The 21675-nt window shown below is 43.3% G+C and overlaps 1 protein-coding gene across 15 annotated transcripts in view; it reads right to left on the bottom strand.

Annotated features, from left to right (window-relative positions):
- The window catches only part of PAM (peptidylglycine alpha-amidating monooxygenase), a 1007326-nt gene that overhangs the window by 450567 nt on the left and 535084 nt on the right, over positions 1-21675 (bottom strand). For all 15 annotated transcript variants that reach the window (XM_069226162.1, XM_069226060.1, XM_069226139.1 and 12 more), the window contains one exon: positions 10638-10725. In XM_069226162.1, the coding sequence (XP_069082263.1) occupies positions 10638-10725 (88 nt within the window). The remainder of the gene's footprint in view (positions 1-10637; positions 10726-21675) is intronic.

Genomic DNA, 21675 nt, shown 5'->3' with positions numbered 1-21675 from the left:
AGGCCAAAGCATCTCACTGATAAAAGGTCATATAAACAGGCATGACTAGAAATGCTCGAACGTGAAATTAAACACCTAGAGGACGGACATGTTACCCAGTCAGACAGGGATACTCAGCATGCCCTGAGCCTTAAACAGAAAGAGTACAGAGACTTAACTCCTAACGCTGCTAAAACCAGCTATCGTGCAACACATCACCACGTCTATGAGGTTGACGATAGAGCTGGGAAACTTCTAGCCTGACTTGATAGACATGAAAGGGCAAACCACTGGGTGTCAGAAGTGCTGACTGACACTGTTGAGCAGGTTTGGGGAGAGTGGGAGGTTGCAGCAGCAGCTTTTTCTGACTATTATGGATACCTATATTCGCTTGTCGCCACTGCTACAGTAGGTGACTTGTGGGAATTGCTTGCTGACATTAGACTCCCCAGAATGTCCAGTGAGGACAGAGACCTATTTGAAGCAGATCTAAAAGTGGAGGAAATTGCTCAAGTAATACAGGACCTCAACTTTGGTAAGGCAATGCATTCTTACAGGATTTCTATTGATCTTTACAAACTTCTTAAAATGTACAAAGAGAGTTGTGACTTAGGTATACTTCCCAAAGACCAACGGCTAGCGACTATAGTTGTATACCCAAGGAAGGGAAACCACCAGATGACTATGCCTTACATAGGCCTATTTCACTGTTAAATGCAGAAGTTAAGATTTTGGCTAAACTCCTGGCCACTCGAATGCTGCAAGTAATTACATCCCTCATCCATCCTGACCACTCCAGCTTTATGCCAGGATGGAATACTGCAAGTAATTAACAACATCTTCAGGGGGTCTTGGGACAAATGTACTTTCCTGCAGGAAGATGCTGTGCTGTTCTCTTTAGACGCTAAGATGGCCTTTGATACCGTGAAATGGCAGTATTTATTTGAGGTGCTCAGCAAGATAGGTTTTGGCCTGCGATTTCTGAGCTGGGTTAAGCTTCTATATACTGATCCAATGACCCAAGTTGCATTTAATGGAGGTCTGTTACCTGCTTTTTACCTCCACCATGGCACCCATCAGGTTTGCCCACTTTCACCTTGAATCTTTGCCCTTATTTTATAACCACTGGTAGCATGGATCCAAGCATGGATCCAACAAGACCCCTTGGTCAGAGGACTTCGGTGGACAGAGGGCTGGGAAGACAGAATATCCCTTTACGCAGATGACATTTTGTTGTATGTGCCCGATCCAATGTTAACCCTAGAAAGACTCATGCATATTCTTACTCAATTTGCTACCTAATCTGGCTAGACTATAAACTGGAAAAAATCTTTAATATACATATTCCATGGAGAGGTGACGCAACTCCTTCATGGCTGTCAAGCCCAGGTCATTCGGGAAGGTTTCAGATATCTAGGGATCTCTGTTATGACGGATCCCACTCAGTTCTACGCCTGCAACCTCACTCCACCGCTGACCCATCATAAACAAGATGTCTAGCATTGGAGGGCGTTGCCTCCTTCATTGTTGGGCAGAGCCACCCTTTTTAAATATGACACTCCCACGCTTTTTGTATGTGCTTCATAATGCCCCCTATCTGATCTCAGATATCTATTTCACAGAAATAGAACGCAAGGTACGACTGCTACTTTGGGACACAGCATCACCCTCCCTGACATCAGAAATATTATTGGGTAGAGCAACTAATGGTGGTCTATTACTGGATGCATCTTCTGCCAAATGAGCCTGCTTACCAGATAGATAGACTAGTCTTGTATCCCAGGGGCTATCAGCGTTCCCTACATGGGGGGGCTCGCCCTTCAGCTTTCAAAGGCTCTACTGCTGTGACACATACACTTTAAAACATGACACTTAAGGCAGTCAGAGGAACTATTAAATCACTCGCTGGAACACAGCCGGTTTGGGAATTCTTAATGCCCAGTTGGGTTTTGCCAAATGGGATTCGATTGGGCTGTCAAAAGTGGGAGACCTTTGGGAGGAGGTATCTCTTTCCAAGATCTGCAAAAAGAATACCAACTAGCACCAGCAGAGCAGTATTGCTAATTACAAATACAACATGCACTGCTGACTGCTCTCCCAAAAGGTGAAGTGCTCCCAGAGGCTTCCCTACTGAACAACAGACTTCTCAGTACATACATACCCCGCACTGTGATCTTCTTCACTCATCAAAAATACTTAACAACTCCCCGATGCTCTGACTCACTTGAGGATGCAATGGGAGCATGACTTTGCTACTTTAGAGGATGAAAAATGGCAGGAAGCACAATCGTCCGCCAGGGAGGTTGCCATATAGGCTAGATTCTGGTTGTTACAGCTTAAAATCCTACACAAGGCATATCTTTCATATATCATGTTGGTGAAAATGGGTAGAGTGGTAGGCAATCAGTGTCGAAGATGGTGTGGCCATACAGGCTCTTTCCTCCATACTACATGGAGTTGCACAGTATTGGAACAGTACTGGAAAACAGTACTTGATTGCATTAATGGCGTGTGTGGGCAGAATATGACATTAGATGCTAAATGGTGCCTCCTTAATATTTGGGATGAGTCTGATCTGGGTCGCATGGAACATCTCTGGGTCACCCTGGGACTGATGGTGGGAAAGCATAATATTGTTAGGTTGTGGGCGGCAGAGGGCGGAATCATCGCCACACCTTAATGACTGGAAAACTGATATGGACTGGTGTAGGTTGGTGGAAAAGTGGTGTATGAAGGAAGGTGACTGCCCCCGTAAATGAATGAAGGGGCAACTGGAACAATTATAGAGGAAATGTATGTACAATAGCAACTGAGCCTGGCTTTGACTCTATGCTGGGGGAGGGTGTGGCCATGTGGAAGGGAGGTGGACATCCAGAGGGAATGGACCTGAAGATGTCCAGGGGCCTTTGGAGTAAAAAATCCTTTGTTTTAAATATTATGACCATGGTATTGCACTGCGAAATGCTATACTCAGTCTTCAGGATTACTGCAATACTGACACTATTTAATAAAAAGAATTGTTAAATAAAAATAAACAAGCAATTGTCCTTTTATCATAAACTCTTGTCAGCTGAGAGAATGTGTGTAGCCCCGATGAACCCTATATTCTTAAGGTACTAAAATGCAAAAAGGATTTTCATAGCCTCAACATCCTCCCTTTGATTTTCATGCATGCTTATTGAGTTTCACTATAGTAAAGACCTCATGATTTATGAAACACTGAATCTTTTTATCTTATAATTCAATTGTCACTTTTCAGCCCCTGCCGTACAAAGAGAGGGTCATGTTATTTTCATATATTTTAGGATTCGAACCATACATTGTTTATTGCTTAAATGTATTGCACTGTAATTGTTGAGTCCCGCATCTCAAGGTGTCTCTGGTGGAGTTAAGCTGTTTGTTTACCCTGCAATTCATGAAGATGAGTGAACTGTGCTTCAAGAAGGTTTTTACCTTTTTAAAATACTACTTCTCCAGGCCATAAATCTGCTTGTCCCTTTACCTCTCCAAAGGTGACCCTTTCTTTGCTAGGAAAGGAGGAGAGGCAAAAGAGGGCTTGTCTTGGCCATTCTATTCTGAGGTTTTACATTCATTTTAATTTGCTACCAACAGGATGGGTTATCTGAGATTTCAGTAGTGACATGAAGTTATTGTAAACCTGTAGGGCCAGTAGCCTGAGGGTGGTATATCATTTGTTTCTTATTTGAGCTTGACTTGAATGATTGTGGGCAGTATGGATGGATCTAAGGTTTCAGGTAGGGCCAGAATTTCAATGTATTTAGGTAAAGGAATTGTCTCTGGTGATCTTGCATTTAGTGTTTGGAGTCGGTCGGACCATGTATTCTACCAGTATGCAAGAGGGAAATGTTCTGGGAAGCGATAACCTGATTGGCCTTTTACCAAATGAGGCTTAGCTTCAAAGCTTTGGTGCTGTATCACAGGATACTCTTTAATATAGTACTTGCACAAATCTGCGCAGATAATGCTGCACATGTTCAGTTGAGGCATTTCTGGTGTCCTTGTCTACCCCTTAGGGTTTCAAATAGATTATTTTGTTTCAGAAGGGTGACTATGGCAGACATGAACAGGCCAGGTACCATGGTCTCTGGAGGGGTGCCTTCAAAAGGGAAGTGGTTCCTGGTATGAGGGTGTTATAAATTCCTTCAGGTCAGGTACAACACAAGACAGGCCCTGCTGGGAGGGGCATGGCTCTGATTCTGCAGGGTTTGCATTAATTACTGTCACATTTAGTGGTTAGAAGTATGACACGGCTGATTGTACTGAGGCAAGGATATGTGGAGAGCTAAGGGAACAGAAGGGTGGGGTCAGGGTCATCAGTGATAGCTGCAGAATGTTTACTATTTTTGTACCAAAGAAATGTAATAAGTCTTTGGAGTATCGTTGTGACTAGTAGGGCTCATTCCAAAGGAGGTCTGGCTTGGAGAGTTCACAAATCACCTTTAAAAGTAGAGTTGTACATTTCTTCTGCTGTGTGATGACATGGTCCTTGTACTTCACCCTGTCCTCCCTGGAACTAGATTTGAACTACTGATGGTTACGGTAAGTCCTTTTCAGTTTGCCCGGCATGCAGCTATACCATTTGTTGGTATGCTTGAACTTGGTTTTACCCTTAAATGGCACCAAAGATCCAGTCTGTGACTTTCCAAGTATATCTATGCTTGGCCGATTAGTCTTGAAGAACCCCACAGCCGACCCCACGGATCTCAGAAATTACCGCCCTATATCGCTGCTGCCTTTCCCAGCCAAGGTCACTGAAAAAACAATCAACACTGAGCTCCGCCAACACATCGAGAACAACATCATCTTGGACATCTTCCAATCAGGATTCAGAATGAGCCATCGCACAGAGACCGCCCTGCTCGCTGCCACAGATGACATTCGCCCTCTTCTCGACCAAACAACAGACATCATCCTATTGGACCTATCGGCTGCCTTTGACACAGTGTCCCACTGCACCCTATGCTCCAGACTCCACACAGCAGGCATATGCAGCAAATCCCTTTGTTGGATACACTCCTTCCTGACAGGCAGAATGCAGAGAGTCAGACTCCTGCCACACCTGTCAGAACCTACAGAGATCAGCTGTGGAGTACCCCAAGGATCCTCGTTGAGTCCCACACTGTTCAACATCTACATGGCCCCGCTGGCTCCAGTCATCAGAAACTACAGTTTGAACATCCTCTCCTATACCGATGACACCCAGCTGATCATCTCCCTGACCGAAAACACCACAACGGCCAAGGAGAACTTCCAAGACGGGATGGAAGCAGTTGCTGCCTGGATAAAGGATAGCTGCCTTAAGCTAACCCCTGACAAGACTAAGATCATCATCCTGGGACCCTCCTCCTTAGCCTGGGACAACTCCTGTTGGCCCTCCAAACTTGGCAGCCACCCACCTCTACAGACTACGCACACAACCTCAGCGTCGTCCTCGACTCAGCCCTCACCATGACAAGACAGGTCACCTCCATCGCCTCCACCTGTTTCCACACCCTCCGACTCCTCTGAAAGATTTTCAGATGGATCCCAAGCGACTGCTGCAAGACCGTGAGGCATACTCGTATCACAAGCAGACTTAATTACGGCAATGCCCTCTATGCCAGAACCACCGAGAAGAACCTGAGCCAGCTACACTAAATCCAAAACGCCTCCGTCAGGCTCATCCTGAACATCCCCTGCCGAGAACCCATCACAGGACACCTGAGAGATCTCCACTGGCTCCCTGTCGAGAAGAGGACCATCTTCAAGCTCCTCATACATGCTTACAGGGTCCTCCACAAACTTGGACCCAGCTCCCCCAACCACCACATCACCTTTCACTCCCCTGCCAGACCTCTCCGCTCCTCCCAGCAGTCGCTCGCCACCGTACCACGCATAAGGAAGTCCTCAGCTGGAGGGAGATCTTTCACCTACCTTGCGGCAAAATGTTGGAACACTTGCCTCTCCACCTCAGGCAGTCGCCATTGCTACCTCAATTCAGGAAGGACATTAAGACCTGGCAGTTAGACTGAATCTTGAGACCTACCCCACCGCACCGCTAGACACTACTGGTGAGTAGCGTGCTTTGAAAACATTGATTGTTTGATTAGTCACCAGAGATAAGAAGCAGGACTACCATGTACACTGATTCAGGGCAATCAGAATTTAACCAGGTGCATATTGGTTATTCCGCATTCCTATTCATGGATCTGAAGGCAGATGGCGTAGAGGGCTCTAAAGCAGAGTTCAGTACCACACTCCCATTTCCACTTACTATTGTTCTTGAATCCACTAACCCTCTATGATTTAGTTTCTTTGCTTAGTTCTCTCCATCATTTGTTTGTTTCGAGGATTACGTGTTCATAACTGCTTTTTCTCTGTTTGTCTGCCTCATGCACAATTGCAACACCAAGCATAAAAGCTCATTGTATGAATTCGCCTACTAGAAATCCATGAATAACTTTGAAGGCTGACTCACATTTTGTCCTTCTGAGTTCTGAAACAAACAAACAAATATAGAGAAATATGTCATAGCACCACATGCCATGCGCAGCACTAAAAACGTGCTTTACAGCATCCACTTAGCTTCTGTCTGCATTATTCAAAACCATAGAGAGAAATAAAATAAAAAATAGACATGTGAGAATGCTATTATCTTTACTTTTAATTTCTGCATCTGATCATCACGCCAATACAAGATGTCTTCCTCTCTCAATCTTTCCTCTTTAATGTTATCCCATCTCCACTTGTATGCATGTAATAATTACTATGGCATCTGGTTATTTTTCTTTCCTCCCTTCCAATGTGCCTTGTCCTACAGTAGTTTATTGAACATTTCTCACTCAACTACTAGCAAACTCTTTCTAGTTTCTCACCAGCTGCAACAAAGAAGGAAGGTCTGATTCAAAAAGAGGGACAAGCAAACTCTACTCCTGTAGGTGGTCTCTTATGTTTGGATAAGATTTTTCACTTTTTAGACATGTGCAAGAACTTTGAGGAGCACTGCTGGGAAAACTGCAACACGTGCAGATTTCCAGTACTATGCCTATTAGGAAAATGTCCTCATTCCAGTTTTTCACTGAGAAAAATCCACATGAGGAAATCATGTAAATCAGCATCTGCCCATCCTCCACATGGAAAACATTACTGGCTGTGACATAAAATATGGGTGCCTTCCCCTCCCTTGCTGACTATTCAAGGGCACTTACCTCTGACTTTAACAGAGCACTTTTCCAAGGGTGGGAAAGTACTTGCAAAATGCTCATGACTATCCACAGCCTTATGTCTTTGTGGGTGTCGGCAGCACGTAAGGCCTTCCCACCTGTAAAACTGTATTCTTCCATGTCCAAACCTAAGTTTATTAGAGTGGAAAATATGCTAAAGGCAAATGCTTTACCATCATAAGTATGAAAAAGCCACACCAGCAGTTGTAGTGGAATATATTATTTTATTAGGATAAGAAAGATAACATGGTACAACTGGACCGCACAGTGTGACAGCCAAACTAACTCATCACAAGGGCCACATTCCCCAAGGAATTCTTTCTTAACATTCCAATAATGAAAGCAACATTACAACCAGAACATAACACACCTCCCTTCTTTGAAAGAGAAACAGAAAATACTTTATCATTACATATGATGTAATGTGGGACACAAAGAATAAGAATGAGTCTCCTTAACAGTAGTATGCCAATGATAATAATAATAAGGAAAAGGATAATTACGCTCTAAGAAAAGGTCACATTAGTTACTTTAAAGTTCCTTTAACCATGTCGGGCTTGCTCTCCTTCTCTCAGGATGTAGCCTGTTCTTTTTTTTTTGTTTGTTTGTTTTTTTACATACAGGCGGCTTCCATCCTCTTCACCTTCTCCAGGCAATTTTACTTTCCTATATGGAACCAATCTTCTGATGTTCCACTTCTCACTGCCTTCTCAAATTACAGTGTTACCAAAAACCTTATTGATTTTCTTGGCACTTGAGATTTCACATTATCCTTTTCTCACTGCAGTGTCCACTTGCACATGCACATACCCTCCTTCCTTGAACTTATGAGGACTTCTCCTCAATCTGCAATTGTGTCTTTCAAATAACTAGTCTGCTTCTCTTTTACTCTCCTGACCACTTTGCTAGTATCACATCCCTTGTCCTTTCCACTTCAAACCCACACAGGACAGGCAATCCTCATAGGCTTCCTTCCCTTAAGAAGCATGAAAGGTGACTCCCCTGTTACATGTGGTGTAGAGCTGTAGTTCCATAACATGCTTCTTAGTTCATTCTTCCACCTCAAACCATTCTTAGTGGCCAGCAGCACACATTCCCCAAGTACTCTATTAAATCTCTCAACTATACTATTCTCCCTGGGATGATATAATGCTATCTTGTGATGTATGTTGCGAGGTTTACAGAAATCAGACATTTTGTCTGAGATAAACACTGAGGACCACTGTCTGTAAAACTTTCCTGGGGAATGCCTTCCCTTGCAAACATCTCTCTACAAAATCCAGTAACTAACTCAGACTTGACTTCATCAAAAATGCGAACCCCCAGCCACTTAGAGAAGTAGTCAACCATTAACATGTCAAACTTACACCTCAAGCCTTGTTGACGAAAAGGGCCAGAAATGTCCATGCCAAGCTTCCTCCATGCACTCACAGGACATTTGATTGGTACTATAGGCCACAAATGACAGCACTATTTAAGCAACTATTACAATTCCTCGTGTATCTCTCTATGTCTCTGTCTATTCCCAGTCACCAGAAATCCATTTGTGCTTTACACTTGATGGCTGACATACCTCCATGTCCTTCATGCAATAATATAATCAGTCTTTTCCTAACAGACTCTGGAACTACTAACCTCTCCCTTCTGTACAAACTGTCATTCACTAGTGACATGTCTGTCCAGAGCAGTTTATATTTTCCTAGTAATTCATCATTAGACCATTCTTTTCTCCACACACTGGTTAAATTGTCCCATACTTTGTTCAATTCTTTATCAACATATAAGGCACTCTTCCATTCATCTTCATGGATGACTTCTTCAAACAACAACCCTACTGTGGCCAACATCCAACCCTCTGCATCCTGTCTCACCACGCCTTCGGCCTGCCTTGATAGTTTTTGAACCAGGAACATATTTAATCGTAAATGAAAACTCTTGAAGCCTAACTAAAAGTTTGCCATTTAAGGAGTCGCCCTCTCTCCTCCTTTCATTGTAAAAGCATTCACCAATGATCTGTGCCCATCCTTAACTCAAATCTTGTTCCCCACAAGCATGTCCTGAAATGTTGGACCCCCTCCGCCAACAGGCCAATGCCTCTTTTCAATTACAGAACAGCTCTCCTCAACTTCCTTTAAAGTTCTTGAAGTGAATGCAATAACTCTTTCTTTTCCTTGATGTAACTGTAAAAGTACTGCACCCAAACCATACACACTTGCATCAATGCTGAGAAATGTTTTGCCCTCTACATTGTATGGCTTTAGGATGGGAGCTTTGTTTATACATTCTTTAATGGCAAGGAACAAATTCTCACATTCACCAGACCATATTTATTTCTCCTCTTTCTTGAGAAGCAATCTCATAGACCTAGTAACATCAGTAACATTATTTACAAAATGTGTATAATATTGAGCCAACCCGAGAAATGATTTTAATTGTTCTTTATTCCCCTGGCTTGGAGCACACTCCATGGCTTCCAAGTGTTTAGCTTAGCATCTGCCTCGAAGACATGACCTAGATATGCGACTTCTAGAACAGCAAATTTACATTTCTCTATTCCAATTGTTAGCCCTGATTCCTGCAGTTTTTTCAAAACCTGTGTTTGAAAACAATGATGTTCTTGTCTGCCCTACTGCATAACAAGATATCATCCTAGAATACTTGGTTTATTCCTGCCCACATTATCTGCATGACTTGTTGAAAGACCAAAGAAGCTGAGGCTAAAGCAAACAGCATCCTCAGATATCTAAATGCCTCTTGTGGTGTCATAAACAACATCAAATGTCTCCTCTCTGGATGCAAAACAATCTGAAGGAATGCCACTGGCAGGTCTGGTGTGGTAAAACACATAAAACATTGAATATTGTTTTTCCTTGCATAATTATCTGATATTTTCATCATGTATGAACTTCCTTTTGTAGTCACAGGATTCACTTCCTGCACACTTGCCTCACAACAATCTACTTGTGAAGAGTAACTTTGTTTTCAGACTTCAATACAAATAAATAGGATAAGGTGCTCACCATCTTTTTAGCACAAAAAGCCCTCTTAGACAAAAAAAAACAGAGCTTCATTTAAATACAAAATGTGGAAGCATGAGGGGAGACAGAACAACAGCATCATTCTTCTGTCACACAAACTATCATATCTACCATCCTATGAAGAAAACCCCCGCTTCAGTAAACAAGAGATTATGAAGAATAATAACCCTGCAAAGGCACAGAAAGAGCAATAGCTGCTATAATCCCCGCGCACATAAACAAAATATTAGCGTGATAAAACAAGCACAGTGCAGTGGTCAGTGACAAGAATGAAAAATACTATAATGATTTATCAATTATAAAAAAAAAAAAGAAATTACAGAACAAAGTATGCGGTTCCCAAAGAGGCTTAACATGCAGAAGTGAAGCAGTCACACATTGCGTTTGTGGATCTCACCAGTAATCTTCACTTGAAGAAGGCATGTTGCATCCAAAAAGTAACATGTGGTGGGCAGTGTTCATGTTCGCGTGAGGCTTGAAGTCCACTGCAAAACAAAACAAAAAAAAAGTTAGTATTTTCTTTCATCAGCTCCCAGCTACACCTTATTTTCCACCACTGTAAGAGATACTTTCTTTTAGTGCTATGATCACTCCTCAAGGAAGCCCTCTGGGCCTGTAATATGTAATCTATGCTTGCAGTACAGCGTGGAAAAGTGGGGTATGGGTGATTCCCTGGTGCAGTCTCCATTCAGTGCGTTGCATCAGATTGCAAGTATCCCGCAGCACTGCGCATGCGCCACACAGAAGAGTGTTCTGCAGACCATTAAATAGCAGTGGTCTCACCAGCTTCTCTTTCATGCAAGGAAGCCCCAGTCCTCTGAAATGGAGCTTAAGGTTCTGCACACGCTGTCAAGGAGAGCCCTCAAGGATGAGGGATCCGAGGTGCAGAGAACGGCTTTGCAGAAATATTTTTTGTGTCAAGAAATCCTGTCAAGACTGAGGGGGATGCTCAATGGATTCCATGTGATGTCTGTAAATACTCTTAACTCTTCTAAATTCCTCTTCTAGCAAAGCTTTACATATACATTTAAAAAACCCATACTTCAGGGGCCCAAAGGTTTTCGCTGATTCCACCACTGGTGCTACCAAATGCGGGATTTCACAATACCTATATGATGTAGTGTTGATCCAACCTCGTGTTTCTTTCTTCCACCATCTTACAATTCCTGGCTCATTAGCTCACTGCTGGATGCTCACTTTCATCCCTGCTTTCTCTTCTAGTCACTTTTTCCCAAGGTTTCTTGTCCTTTTTTATCGCTTTCCTGCCTTTCTCTCTCTTTCTCCACAACAAAGACCGATGATCAAAGATGAGTCCTCCTCCCCAAAAATGAGTACCTATGACCATCACAACATAAAATAAACACTGACTTATAGGGAGTACTCTATATTTCCCACCTGTACTGGAGCTCAGGTCAGCCTTGGACAATTTTCATAATGGAAGAATGCTCAAGCCCATGCTGAATTACCACGCTTTTCAGGGGGCCTCCCCCACGTGAGTAAAGTACAATTTAGAATGCACAGGTCCTGACACCATGTCTGGGTCTCTTCTATAGCATTAAACTGCATTAAAGTGCAATTTCATTAATCCATACTTCAAACTTTATTCAGACGCAACATTGACATTGTTTTGCGTTGTTCATCTCCTGTTGGATTTTTACAGATTTAACAAGAACTAAACTCAAATGGCCAGTGGAAGGACATAATTTCAGTGGCGGAGGGATGGCTCACAGGCATTAGAAGGGATCTGCCAAATACAATGCTTAATAAGAAACATATGCTTCAAATATTTCTAAATAAAAAAAAATAAAAAAAAACAGAGCAAAGGAAACCCAGGCTGCCAAGACCGACTGGATGCTCCATCAGTCTGCTAATAAAGTGATTATAAACCCAGGCTAGAGCTCCGAGGCGCATGAAGCCTGCCAAGTAGCCAGCGGCTTCCCGGGACAGATGGATTCCAAGGCGTGCACCTGGGGCCAAAGCAGCCTGTTGCAAAGGCAGCGGCGATCCAGCCATTTTATGATAACTATTTCAGAAACATCGACAGTTTGCCGTTTAAAGCGCTCTACCAATCCAGATTGGGTATGACCTACCTCAAGCCAGAGGCCAAGAATTAAAGGTGAGTGCACCACATACAGCGGTTGCAAGCTTTAATGTGGTTAGGACTGGGATGGGGTAATGTTAGCGAAATTAATTTATAGAATTTATTTTAGAAACAAAAACACTTGTGTAATATGATCTTGGAGCAAATATAAACCTAGTGATATTACTTCCTGTTTTATCGCCTCAGGGCTGTTCCTGATCGGCTACATGTCCTGAGGTGTTGAAGTCATTATCATTGGCGTTTTATTTTTCTCCTTCTATTTCTCTACCTGCATTGCTGTTTGGCTGCGTTATTGAACTCAACAACTCGCTCGTTTTCTATGAACGTTTCCCTGCTCTTTGATAGTATTTATTTAAGTTATGAAGCAGAAACAGTGAGGGCACTTAATCGACTTCAAGGCGCTTGGATACTCACGTCAGACTGCCAGATGTGAGCCACTGTTATTCTTACTGTAAGCGCACGAGCGTTAACGCCAACTAGAGTAGCTGTGTACCCGGCAAAATACATTCAAAAACATCGAAAATGTTCTTATGCTAACCACTAAAGAAAAAACATTAAAGTGGTTCAAGTGATTCATCTCAAACGCATGGGACTCATTCTATTTCTCTGAACGCGCTTTATTTCTGTTTGTGAAAAAGAAAACACCGCGGACCACTTCTTCATATTCTGACAGGGCATGAAACCGGCAGAGTTCTTCAGGGAGCGCTGTCAAAGGTCAAAAGAAGACATCGAGGGTTGTGTTTCTTTAGTGTCAGGGACGGCCGTTTCTGCACCCCTAGAGAGCCAAACGTAACTTTATCTCAGCCCACACATTTCACATGATAGCTGCTGCTGTGACTCATGTCACAATCACTAACGATGCGTGCCGAGAGGTGACATCCTAGGGTCACAATACTAAACAAAAAGCCCACAGCTTCCAAGAAGAGGGACCCATCCACTGTCACTTGAACCACAAGGATCCAGCACACAAAACTGAGTCCTAAGAGTGCAGAGCCAAGTACACTGGAGAGCAGCAGTTAATTCTCCTCCATGATTGGCTGCAGCAAGACGTGTGGCTGTATTTCCATTGGGTGGTCTCAACCCAGACTTTTTGCCATTTCCTGTTTTTTGGTATATTGTTTGTTGGCCTTAGGACTCTGAGCACTTTACCACCGCTAATGAGTGCTGAAGCGCATGTGCTTCTCTTCTAAATGTGGTAAAAGCACATTCTCCATTGAAATGGTCGCTAAAATTGCATTTACATACAGTTTTATTGATTGATCAAACTATATTGCACACGAATGATAATGTGCGGAAATCATTGCTCAGTGAATATTTATTACTTGTTCATTACCAAGTAAAGAGTCTTGATTTGTTCTGATCCTATTAACATTTTTGTTTCCACCACACTTGAAAATTACAAACAAATGTGCTTCATTAACAAAACATAAGCAGCAGAAGACATAGCCTGACATTCGACCTCTATCTTTGAAGCCAAACAAATGTGACAAGATTAATATGAAATTGTATAGGCCAGACACATGTCACAGTGCCGCTTTTATGAAGTGGCACAATGCATTGCTACATTGACATGGCATACAGTATATCAATTTAGTTATTATGAATGATTGAATAAAACCATTTCATGCGATAACAATTCATGCAAACGTGAAAACAGGTAAAAATGACATAAGTCAAAGTGCCTGATACAACATCACAGGCCAAAGAATTGTGCACAGTATTGATGGGATCCAGAATGTACTAATGAAAATTTAAAGAAATGAAGCAAGTGCAAATGGCAGCTTATCTCTGATCCATGCCACCACCCTTCCCTTGTGGCACTCAGTCCAACCTGTCATTCATTGCATAAATATCTGCAGGCTGTATAGAGGGCTCATCTCTCGCTTGGACTCAATGACAGTCCATCTCTAGTGGTAGGCTGGCCATCTGCAAAGAGCCTCAGTGAAGTAATCTAGGTGATGTGTGATGTTGTTCACTATAGACCAGTTCCTCAGCACAACACTGTTGACAGACAGGACAAGGGGAGAAGACCTATCACCAGTCTTGATCTAGTAACAACAGGTCAGGCTGTGGAAACACATCAAGGACAGGCTTTTAGGCAACTCAAGCCCAGCAGCAGATCCCACATGGTGGGGTGCAGGAATCTGGAGAAAAGCGCCACCGATGGCAAGACATTATCGCTACAGCCAAGACCAGATTTAGCGCTGGTGGCGCAGAGTGCGACAATCATGGTTGGCGCCTCTGCCCCAAAAACCTCCTTCTCCACAAATTCATTCACTACCACACTCCACAGTGCCCCTGATCTCTTCACAGCCTCTCCCTAACATGATTTTTATTTGTTTTGTAGCACTACTCATACCAGTTTAAAGTGTCAGAGCACTTTAAATCACACCACACATACATTACATAGAGCCAAGGATTCATATATGTGTAAATCAGTCTATAGGAAATGTTAGCTAAAACAATAACAATTACAGGACTCGCGTGTCACAGATACTAGTAGGCAGTATATCTGAAGAGTGTTTGTTCTGGAGAAACCCAAACTCAGGTTTTAAAACGTAGCACAGTGGTTGCTTATATTAATAAAAATGTATCTCTATCCAAATTAAGCTTTTTTAGCAACAATAGGCTAAAGAAAGACTAGGGAAAAACATAGCATTCTAACCTATAACATGCAGTTTGTATGCAGCTCTTTGATGACCGTTCAGAGCTCACTGTGCTATATTAGGTTTATAACTTATCAACTGCAAGTAACAAAAGGATCTCTGTGAGAAAAGCAGTAACTCACTGAGCGATCCACATAAACTACAGTTCATTGATTTGGTTGGCACACATTCTTAGCTGAAAGCATATTAACCCTCTATGCTATTTTATCATTAGTGTAAACTGCCACTAGACAAAAGTCCAATCTTTCTCCAGTAGGAACATTAATCACCACAGTTATCATGCCATGTTTATTGTTGCCTGAAAACTGCTGGACACACAAGGAACTCTGAAGCAGGTGGATTTGAAACTTGTGTTATTTTGACATACTGAACCCACTTCCACAGATCAGCACCAGTTGCACCACCCTAGAGCGGGGTCTGGGTACAGCTTGTCAGATGTTGGCACTTTTGTATGGGTAAGGGGAGACGTCTGCCAGACTTTAGATAAAGAGAAAGACTAACTAGAAATTAACACCCAGAGTTTGGATACAGAAACAGAGCGAACTAGTCTTTCTTTAATTATCAGCCAAAGAGGGGAGGGGTTTAGAACACCTTCCTTCTCTAAATAAATTAACCTTTGCCAGTTTCTACTTAATATGCTCAAGACCAAGTAGATGTATTGAAATCTTCACATTTATTAAAGGTGATAGGGCTAAGGGGAGGGGGAGGATTTGGGGCTGTGGAGTCATAGAGGAAAGAGAGAGGATATTCTCGAGAACACGCACTGTATTGAAACCTCCTCTTTTGTTACAGGTGAAAACATCCCGGGGGCAGGACCTATGCTTAGAGCCTCTGCACGTGTAGAACAAGGACTACAACCTTGGGAAAAAAGAGGAAAAACAATCAATTCAATGTAAAGGACTATAAACGTTATGGCTTGTCCGTGAAAAATAACACGTAATCCTCTGTGACTAATCTGTATGACTCCTATGACCGAATACTGGTAGGACAAGAAAAAAGCAAAGAGACCCATAATATGTTTTTGAGAGCAGAGCAGAAAATAACTGTTCTTCCATAAATAAAGGTTTTGTGTTGAACTACTGATCACTTCTAGGATTCAACTCGTCTGATTTACATGACTACTTGCTACGTTGCTAAAAGGCTATAGATTCTTAAATGGCACTAATGGATTATTGCAGTACTTTCATGGAAAGGCAAGCCAGCCTCACCCTCCCAAAAAATAGAGCAGATTCTCTTGACCCAAGACCATTTTCAGAAAAATGTATTAATTACTGCTAAAAAGCTGTCCCGTCAATTGCTTTAGCATTTACCTACTCTCCTGCCATTCACTGTCTTTCGAGTCATTCTAAATGGCCATATTCATGATTGTGAATCTCAGGGTTTAAAAAATGGTGCAATCTCAAGCAGGACAGGAGGCCTAGAGATTCTCTGCAGGCTAAGCAGTGCTGTCACTCAGGTTAAACAGAATTTACAGCAAAGGGGTCACGCTAATCTCACAGATTAACATTATCTGTAAAGTTTATAAAAATAAAAAAAACACATATTTAGCTATAAATACATTCTTGCCATTTTGACAAAATACATTTGAATGAATGTAAACAACAGCTTTGTCTTTTCATGAAACAAAATCACAATTTGTGTCCTGCAATAGAAGCTTTTTATCTTTAACAAATGCATGTTTGGTGGCCAAATGTCAACACAATTTTCATAAAGTTCTTGCATGAACTGTGGGGGGTCCCCACCCCAGCCCGCTTTGAAAGGGGGCAGTGGCACCCCCGATTGAGGTTTTTTTTTTTAAATAAATTGGAAAATGGCTGTCCTCTCGGGGGTAGTTCAAGATACCCCCATCCCCACCCCCCGGTGTCTTAAACTCTGCACTGTTGAAGAATGTGTCCCCATGGCTTTGTGACAGTGGTTGGAAAATTGTTAAGGTGTCACATGCTTTGAAAGGCCCTTTGAACAGTAGACAGGATACTGCATTTTATCCTGTATTTCCTGTATTATATATATTCTGGCTGGAATTCAAGGTCAGTAGCTTGAAAGTAAATCAGTGGCAGCAGTTGACACTTTAATTTACCCCTTGGGTACTACGACGTTCATGCATTCATATTTTGAAAAAGTCAATTTTCAGTCACAATATCTTGGTGCCCTGGGAGGCTACTGGCCTTTGTCCAGTAGTGGCTCATCGGCCTGCTTGTGCAACTTCGAAGCCCAACATGTAGGTAACCAGTGGTTTTGACCAAACAATTAGTTTGTCTGTTTGTCGTGAGGGATTCAGGACATTCTTCTGGATAAGTTCATTCGCTTCCAAAGCAGGAGAACCTGGACTCACCAGAAGAGAATTAGGGCTCACAGGGGTTCACTACAGTTGTACTTTCCAAGCTCGTGAAGTCTTTACAAAATCCTAGGTATCTTTGAAAGCCCACCTGGGGGAAGATCTCCATCTGCAGACATAATGCCAGCATAATGGAGGCAGGAAAGATGACTGTGACACGGGACAGGAATCTTACACGGGGTGAAAGGGCAAAGGGGGTTATTTACAGTCTAGCAGATGAGGGACAGCTGTCAAACATTGGAGAATGTCCCACCCACCCATCCATCCATCCCAAATAGAGGGCAAACACTTGTGGACTCTTCAATTGTCAGTACATGTCAGTGATACGTCTGGCACTTCAAGCACCTCTTCTGCAGTCAGACAAGCAGCCTTCTTGGGCAGAACTGCATTTCATGTATCAGTGACTCACTAAGTCGCTTGGCAATAGTCTGCTGGGGTCCATGCAGTGCCCACTATTTTATCCCAGAGTGATATAGACACAGATGTGCAGGTGCTAATGCGCCTTGTTCTCTTACTTGGAGAAGCCGTTCACATAGCCGGCTGAAGACTGATAAACTAATAATTTTGTCAATGCATTCGATTCTGAAAGTCTGGGGTCTGCACCAGCCATTGTGGCACACATAGGAACAGGCACTCACACGCACGCACAGACCCTCATATGCACGCATTCTTTGCACATACACACAACATGTTTATTCGTAGATGTGCACCTTCAACCCTTGGGGTATCTTGCTAGTGATTGCTAGTGATTAAACACGCGTATTGCCACCCAATTCAATGTTACTCGTTTTATTGACCTCAGAAGACTGAAAGCCTGGTGGACCCATGAGGAATCAAACAAAGTTTCTTGTGTAGAGAGACAGTCATGTGCGCACTTACGTGCTCATCCCCACACTCAATAGCTGACATCCATTCACACAAACTTGTGCTCGCTCTCACGTACACTTATGCAGTCTTGTGTGCATGCTAACAAGCATGAACACAGGCTCACATGCCTAGGTACACATGCACCCTCATATGCACAGATATGCACCCAAATAAACACACAAACAAGACGGAAGGCTTGCTATTTTTCTTGATGTGGTGTTTACACCTTTTCCGTGGGAGCAGGACAGTAGCCCCTATGGGGGCCCCGCAGGCCACTTCTTGAAAACAGCATACTAATCATTACTTTTAAATGTATTTTATTCTATTGCTTCATACATTCAGGCATAAATCACACTGTGGTGTATAAATAATGTAATGCGGACAGCAAACAATAACAGCCATGATCACTGCCAAGGAGGACGGCAAGGCACCACAGGTGGTATATCAGTGCAGTCTGTATTAGAAGGGGCGGGGGCCGTCGGATAAGAAGGGAGGGGGTGTTAAAGGATAAATATGTATGGAGCAACAGCATGCTAATGCAGAGATTAGACTGAATGATGGACCACGGGGCTGTAGGTGGAATAGCACAGGATGGATGCCTCAGGCCTAGAACTCATCAGACACAACCCAGATGAAACTAACTGACGGCCATATCGTTCGTCACTGACGTCAGCTTTTGCGATGGGACTCTGGAGAGGAGTCATGTATGTGACTCCGCACCAGTGCTCTGTTAGGTGCATTGGTTGTGGTCAATGTGACAGGGGTCTGTCTGTGCACAGTACTGATTTCAGGTTATACCGGTGCTCTGTCCTGGGCCCTGTCACCCTGCACATGCCTGACTTCATGCCTGATGAGCCGGCTGACACACTAGTCACCCAGTATAATAAATATGCGGGGGGTGGGTATCCATATGAAACGAGTACCAGGTAGACTGAGCACTAAGAAATACATAAATACATCTTCAGTGTAAAATGCTTTGGATAAAATACTACACGAAGAAAACATTTGTTGGATAAAAATAAGGAGTTATTCTGCCCACCGCAAAAATGTCCTGCTTTGTTTCATGCCTGCATTTTTCCAATTCCGTTTGAAGAAAAACAAAATTGCCACTCACAGCTAATTGACAGCCTTCCACAATTTTATATAATAGGTTCCTATAATTCAGGCATGCTCTCTCACGTTACATGCACAGTCTTAAGGGTGTTCCTGACACTTCCTCTCTGGAGTATTTGCAGAGTCCCCTTGAGAAAAGGCTGTGGCCATTATGTGTGCAGTTCTGAGCAACACATTATCAGTTTGCTGGAAAGCCTGAGATCCACGTGGAGTGAAGATATAGGTGTTCTGATACAAACAGACTGGGAGAATGCACAGATGTGTCCCAGGGTTGCTGCACTGTTATCACACAGACCGGGAAAATGCACAGCTGCGTCCCAGGGATACTGCACTATGACATCACATAGACCAGGAGAATGCACAGATGTGTCCCAGGGATACTGCACTATTATCGCACAGGCCATGAGAATGCACAGATGCTTCACAAGGTTGCTGCACTAATGTCACACAAGCCGAGAGAATGCACAGCTGTGTACCAGGGCTGCTCCACTATTATCACATAGACTGGGAGAATGCACATAAATCTCCCAGGGATGCTGCACTATTATCACACAGACCGGGAGAATGTACAGATGTGTCTCATGGTTGCTGCATGGTTATCAAACAGTCCGAGAGACTGCACACCTGCGTCCCAGGGATACTGCACTATTATCACACAGGCCGAGAGAACGCACAAATGCGTCATAGGGATGCTGCACTATTATCACACAGACCACGAGAATGCACAGATATGTCCCAGGGATGCTGCACTATTATCACACAGACTGGGTGAATGTACAGATGTATCTCACGGTTGCTGTGCTATTATCAAACTGCCCGGGAGAATGCACAGATGTGACCCAGGGATACTGCACTATAATCACACAGACCAGAAGAATGCACAGATGTGTCCAGGGATACTGCACTATTATATCACACAGACCGGGAGAATGCAAGATGTGTCCCAGGAATGCTACTCTATTATATCAGACAGACCGGGAGAATGCAAGATGTGTCCCAGGAATGCTACTCTATTATATCACACAGACCGGGAGAATGCACAGATGTGTCCCAGGGATGCTACACTATTATATCACACAGACCGGGAGGATGCACAGATGTGTCCCAGGGATGCTACACTATTATATCACATAGACCGGGAGGATGCACAGATGTGTCCCAGGGATGCTACACTATTATATCACACAGACCGGGAGGATGCACAGATGTGTTCCAGGGATGCTGCACTATTATCACATAGACTGGGAGAATGCACAGAAATCTCTGAGGGATGCTGCACTATTATCACACAGTCCGGGAGAATGCACAGCTGTGTCCCAGGGTTACTGCACTATGATATCACATAGACCAGGAGAATGTACAGATGTTCCCAGGTATACTGCACTATTATCAGACAGGCCGAGAGAATGCACAGATGCGTCATAGGGTTGCTGCACTATTATCACACAGACCGCGAGAATGCACAGATATGTCCCAGGGATGCTGCACTATTATCACACAGACTAGGAGAATGTACAGATGTGTCTCACGGTTGCGGTGCTATTATCAAACTGTCCGGGAGAATGCACAGATGTGTCCCAAAGATGCTACACTATTATATCACACAGACTGGGAGAATGCACAGATGTGTCCCAGGGATGCTACACTTTTATATCACACAGACCGGGAGGATGCACAGATGTGTCCCAGGGATGCTACACTATTATATCACACAGACCGGGAGGATGCACAGATGTGTCCCAGGGATGCTGCACTATTATCACACAGGCCAGGAGAATGCACAGATGTATCCTAGGGATGCTGCACTGTCATCACATTTCTGGGCGGCTGAGATAATGTAAAGTATAGGGAAGTATATTACAAGTGGCCGCTACTGTTGAAAATTAGGACGGCAACTGATGACGTCTGCTTTTGGTGATGTTGTCAGTGGGACAGATTTGGACTCTGCCCGAAAATGGAAGCCTTTTGGGGATAGGAGACCAAAAGACTGCCAGTGATAATGAAGCTTCAGTTGTAAGTATTGTTGTTAGGCTTAGGGGGTGAAGGCGCACCCTAAACATTAAACCTTTATGCAAGACAGAATGGTGTGAGACATGGCTGCTGAAAGATACCTGCTGGGCAGTGTGGTCTTCAGAAATTCTACATGGTATAGAGCACAAGGATTAGACTGAGATCTTTCCTGCCCTACCCCAATCTGGTTGCTGTGGAAATGCTTGGCTGGGGGTCAGTATGCTGAGAAGCTTATGTTCTCACATGGAGATTAAAATGACTTCACATATGATATGTATCAACTTTGTAGCTCTTGTGATTCGATTACGTTTGATATACATTACACATTATATGTTTTGGCGAA

The sequence above is a fragment of the Pleurodeles waltl genome, chromosome 1_1 (genome assembly GCF_031143425.1).
Source record: "Pleurodeles waltl isolate 20211129_DDA chromosome 1_1, aPleWal1.hap1.20221129, whole genome shotgun sequence".
NCBI lineage: Eukaryota > Metazoa > Chordata > Amphibia > Caudata > Salamandridae > Pleurodeles > Pleurodeles waltl.
This window is presented reverse-complemented; position numbering and strand designations above follow the sequence as displayed.